Source organism: Oryx dammah, unplaced genomic scaffold, assembly GCF_014754425.2.
Source record: "Oryx dammah isolate SB20612 unplaced genomic scaffold, SCBI_Odam_1.1 HiC_scaffold_28, whole genome shotgun sequence".
NCBI lineage: Eukaryota > Metazoa > Chordata > Mammalia > Artiodactyla > Bovidae > Oryx > Oryx dammah.
In genome coordinates, this window is record NW_024070212.1 from 65,072,953 (window position 1) to 65,078,952 (window position 6,000).

Sequence of the window (6,000 nt, forward strand, 5' to 3'; positions counted from 1 at the left end):
TAAAAATCCAGGTAACAGAAAAAACAACCACATAAAAGTATACTGAAGGATAGAGGTGCAATCCTTTTGATTAGACAGTCTTGCAGGAAGTAGCATGTATATTTTTGATTCTTTTAATAATTGTCCACTATCCCAATTAAAAATTTGTTTTCTCACTTAGTCTTCAACAAGCAGACGACAACACCCCCTTAATAAGCATCTCTTTAAACCTTCCACTTTCATGACTTCCCATGAACCACCAGTGTATATGGATGAAGATGATGACCGATCCTGTTTTCATAGCCATATGAACACTGCTGTTGAGGAGGCATCGGTAAGTTATCTATACTGTATTTATATCCTACATCTGTCTTTATATTATACAGATCAGGATGCAAAATGTGAGCACCAGGATTTCCTTTTTATTTCCATTCTTTAGATAATGGTGCTTTCTTTTCTCTTAAATTAACTAGTCAAACTTGTTTTACATTGGGCTTTAAAAATGTTCTTAAGAAGAAACTTTCAAGCTAATAAAAAATAAACCCACATGTACTCATTATATAGTTTTAATGGTTATCAATTTGTGGCAATCTAATTTTTATCTACACTTCCTACCTACCCCAGCTTTCTTTCTGGGATTGTTTTGGAGCAAGTTCCAGACATTATGAAATGTCATTATCATGTTTATTAAAAAGTAATCCTTTATATAATCAGATACACAGTTAGTTTACATTTTCCCAGTTATAATTTGCAAAAGACCTCTTCCCACCCCCCATACTTGTTTTGTTGAAAACCTGGCTTATTTGTCTTAGAGAATTTACCACAGTGTGGCTTTTGTTGTTTGCATCTCCTTGGTGTCATGTAACCTATTCCTCTGTTTTCTGAATCTCCTATACTTTGATAGATCCAGACAATTAATCAGACTCAGATTTGTTTTTTGTTAGGGTGAGTAGGACTACTTCATGTATACTTTCATCAGTCTGGTTGTCTCTTTCTTTTGACATAGCAGCCATAGATTGTTGCTTTGATCCATTAACTCATTAGACGTTACAAAATAATAAAATTATTTCTTCATTTATTTGATGGAATATTCTGTAAAGTAACCCTGCCATCAACTATTTGATTATCCTAAGGTACATATAAAAAAGGCAGCATAATTGCTTGATTGTCCCCTTTATTTTCTTGTTTTTAAAATAATGTTTGGTCTCTAATAGCCTCCAAAATGACTCATAAGGTTTTAAAATTTTTGTATTCTTATGAGTTGTTGAACTTATATTTATGTGCATTGACAAATTCAGTTCATTGACATTATTGTCTTTATTAGTGTACAAGTTGGTCCATTGGTTGATTGTAACCTATTCAAGTTGGATTTTGAGATCGTTTGACAAGATTCTAGTTCTCTTATAGCCTTCTTACTGTCTGCTGGAACAAGGAAATTAAAGGCTCATCTTGTGTATTTCCTGCTTCAGAGCTAAAATTAGTTCTCCTTTCTTTTATTGAGAAATGGTATTTGGAGGCTCTAGCCCAATAAAATGGAATAAAAGTCTATGGACTTACTTGGTGGCTCAGTGGTAAAGAATCTGCCTGCAATGCAGAAGACTCGGGTTCAATCCCTGTGTTGGGTAGATCTCCTGGAGAAGGAAATGGCAACCCACTTCAGGATTCTTGCCTGGAAATCCCCCGGACAGAGGAGCCTGGCAGGCTACAGTCCACGGGGTCATAAAGAATTGGACATGACCTAGCAACTAAGCACACACACATCCTAATCTATGATGTTACTTGCTTTTGGATTGATCATTGTACTTAAGCCTGTACAGTGAACAGAACTGAGAAATGTTATACATTTGTTCAAATGAAAAGATATAATAAATTCATATTTTTATTTCAAATTCAGCTTAGGACTTATGAGAATTTTACTTACCTATATTTATCTTTAATATGTATCGTTTTTCTCCCATGCTGAAAATCCCAGTTGTTAGTGATATCAAAATAATGCTCACTTTCTTTGTCACACACTGGTCACAGTAGTCACAGAATTTAATAGCAGCACCACCATCAACAATATGATACTGAAAATAGGAGTTTTGGGTGGCACTTTCTTTGCCTTAGGATATATCCCACTATAGAAATAACGTCAAATCACACTTTTTAAATATTTTAGGACTACTTCCTCTTTGTGTTGTCATCCTTTGGATGCTAATTTAGGTTAATTCTTTCCGTTTCATTTTCCATTCATAGAGATTCCTTTTTATTGCTGTTAATATTTTTTACTTTACTATGCTAAAATTCTTAGTAAGTAACATGATTCTGATTCCTCACTTAAAGGACATAAAGATTGCCTTGTATCTTTCCTAATATTTTGATTTTATGTGATAACTGGAAAAGGAGAATTTAATGAAAAGTCAGCAGATAAAAGTAAATCTCATTTGTTCTTTCTCTAGATTAATCAAATACTGACTGTATACTTTTGTATCAGACTACCATAAAATGTCTATATTCTTAATTTTTTTGCTTTTTAAATTGTCTTTTGAAAAACAGCTACTGTCTGCTGTGTCTTAGGATATGACATTTATGTGTAATTTTATATTTTGTGAATATTATAATTACTCAGTTGAGTATCATTCACTTATATTTAATACATAACAGGCTCTGTTAGAAATCAGCTTGCATAGGTATGAACAAAAGTGTTTTAAAAATAGGTGTGATTGTAATTATTTTAGAGGGACTTGATTTAGATTGAGAATTGAAAAGGAAGACCCAAGGAAGTGATATGAAGTTCATCATTAAAGGAAGAATAAAATTTAGCTAGGTGAGGAGTGATGGTGGGATGTTTAAGAGAAATACATTTTGAGAAAATTGGTAAAATGTAGTATAGGTGGTTGAATTTGATTTAAGTTTTGTTTGATTTTGTTTATTTTTAAATGTGTACCAGTTCACACCATTCTGATTACTTTAATGTATCTATTTAAATGTATATTTATAAACCCTCTACTGTAAAATTTATAGATTCAGTTTCTCTTTTCAGAAAAGCAGAGCTAGAGAGAGAATCTGTATACTGTTTTAGCCCCCCTTAAAATTAGTCATAGTATTTCTCCTTTAAGTAACTTTAAAATCATTATAACTAGGAAGTCTGTTTGTGGGTGAACATTTAAAAAAATATTTGTTTGGTTTATAACATTGTATGTTTCATGTGTACAGCATTTTAACTCAACTAACGTATATCGTAGCATTCTTACCACCAATAATCGAGTTTCCATCTGTCACCATACATTTGACCCCCTCTACCCATTTTTCCCACCCCTGCCACTCTTTCCCTCTGTGGGAGGGACACCAGTCTGTTCTCTATACTTGAGTGTGTTTTTGGTTTTGTTTATGTGTTTATTTTTTAGTATTCTGCATGAGTGAAATCATGGTATTGTCTTTCTCCAAATAAGTGACTTATTTCGCTTAATTGCCCCAGGTCCATCCCTCATGCTGCAGATGGAAAGATTTTTCTTTTTTAATGACTGAAGCATTTGGAAGTTTTATTTTTAATTGTGGTAAATACCCATAACATAAAATTTACCATCTTAGCCAATTTTGAGAAGTTGGGCAAATGCTATACTTTCTATAAACATAATTTTCCTTGATACAATATAAACATAGTACTAATAATATTTAACATAAGAAGCAGGAGGAATGGGAGGTACAGGGGTTGTCTGGTCCAGGATTGGAAATTGATGGAACATGGGATTAATTAATTGGAGGTGCTTTTTAGGAGGATTGTGGGAATCAGTGACCATGGGATCAGTCATGAGGTAGCAAAAGAAAGAAATAGATACTGGGTGGCAGAGCACAAATAAACTGGGAGAATAGCAAGCTTGGTGTTTCATCTGTCAGCTTCAACTTCATATATTCGTGTAGTTTTTACTATTCTTTATACTCAGTTCTTTATAATCATCTTTGTAACTTAAGTTCATCTATTTAAGAGAAATGTACTGTTTTGATCATTGGAGTACTGAGCAGAAGGCAGAGTAGAGATTGTTTTGCCTGTTTTAAGAAAATGCCATATTTACCTGAGGAAGCATAAAAATCTGTTAGATTGGTGAAGAGGAGCTTCCTGCAGATCAAGAAGAAGTAGATTATAAGGAGTCTTTCAGGTCTCCATGAACTTGTTGGGGAGGAGTTGAGTTTGCATTAGTCTATGGTATGGCAGAAGTGGGAGTCATGCCTTGTTCCCTGTTACTTGTATTATGAAGCTGCCTACTATAGTTTAGTATTACTGTTGCATTAAGAAGCCCTCCAGAAATATTAGTCTAAAATATTACTGGTACCAGCACTGATTTCCTATGAGCCCTAAAATGTTGAGGGTCTCTTTAAATGTGAAAAATACCTTGTCAATAGAAAAATATTATTTATCAGTATTTCTCATACTAATTTGTTTCAATTGTCAAACTAACTGTTTCATGGTTTTCTTTTTTTTTTTCTTTTCCTCAATAGGATGAAGAAAGTATTCCTGTCACGTATAGGAATTTACCTGAATATAAGGAACTATTACAGTTTAAAAAGTTAAAAAAACAAAAACTTCAGCAAATGCAAGCTGAAAGTGGATTTGTGCAGCATGTAGGATTCAAGGTAAATTCTACTTAATTTTTCTATTCATTTAATTTTTGCAAGGGTGATAAGAGATATTTAAGGTGGTCTTCGGAGCTTTCAACTCCACAACTTTCAAGCACACAGATAAAAGTAGGTTTAGCTCTTGTCCTATTCATTTATACAGAGTAGTATGTCACAGATACTGGTGTCAAGAGATTTATGATTCAGTAGAAAGAAGAAAAATATACAGGTATACTTTGAGGTAATAGATGAGATCAGGTGTGCTCCCTGGTGGCTCAGATGATAAAGAATCTGCCCTACAGTGCCAGAGACCCAGGTTTGATTCCTGGGTTGGGAAGATCCCCTGGAGGAGGGAATGGCAACCTAATCCGTGGGGTTGCAAAGAGCCAGACACGACTGAGTGACTAACACTTTCAGGTGCATTCGGGGTGGTATGGCTGTAGGCAACTTTGACGTAGTATATGAGAGGCAAAGTTTTTCTCTAGCTATTCCCAAATTTACCGAGATATAACTGACAAAAATTGTATATATTTTAAGGTGTAAAAAATGTTTAAGATGTAAAAAAAAGTTTACCTCACATAGTTACCTTGTTTTTTTGAGACAAGAACACTTCACATCTGCTCTCATAGCAAATTACAGGTATTCAATGCAATGTTATTAGCTATATATACCATGCTGTAAGGGCTTCCCCAGTGACTCAGTGGTAAAGAATCCCCTGCAATGTAGGAAACGTGGGTTCGATCCCTGGGTAAGGAAGATTGCTTGGAGGAGGAAATGGCAACTCACTCCAGTGTTCTTGCCTGGAAAATTCCATGAAAAGAGAAGCCTGGTGGGCTGCAATCTATAAGGTCGCAGAGTTGGATACAACTGAGCACACTTATTAGTCCCTCCATTATAAATTCACATTCCACCCTTTTCCTCTGTATACTTACCAGTTTATAATTATACAATCAACACCAGTATTCTTGTCTAACAAACCTCATGGACAGAGGAGCCTGGCGGGCTACAATCCATAGGGTCACAAAGAGTTGGACACAACAGAGCACACCTGTGCACACACACAGACACGCACACACCATGCTATACATTAGATCTGCAGAACTTACCCATAACCGAAAGTTTGTACCCTTTGACCAATGACACACATACCCTGCCTCCTGCCCCAGGCCCCACAGCCCCTGCCCACCCTCAATAACCTCCACTCTCTCTGCTTCTTTGAATTCAACCTTTTTTATTCTCCATTTAAGTGAGATCATACAGCATTTGTCTTTCTGTGTCTGACTTAATTCATTTAGCATCATGTCCTTAGGTTTTATTCATGTTGTCACAAATGGCTTTGTCAGATTTCTTTCTGTCTTATGGCTGAATAATATTCCTCTGTGTGTGTGTGTGTGTGTGTGTGTGTGTGTGTGTGTGTGTGTGTGT

General features: G+C 35.2%; 1 protein-coding gene across 7 annotated transcripts in view; it reads left to right on the forward strand.

The window, feature by feature from the left end:
- ZZZ3 (zinc finger ZZ-type containing 3) overlaps window positions 1-6,000 on the forward strand; it is a 117,512-nt gene that overhangs the window by 108,291 nt on the left and 3,221 nt on the right. For all 7 annotated transcript variants that reach the window (XM_040232537.1, XM_040232538.1, XM_040232532.1 and 4 more), the window contains 2 exons: window positions 161-313; window positions 4,459-4,593. In XM_040232537.1, the coding sequence (XP_040088471.1) occupies window positions 161-313; window positions 4,459-4,593 (288 nt within the window). The remainder of the gene's footprint in view (window positions 1-160; window positions 314-4,458; window positions 4,594-6,000) is intronic.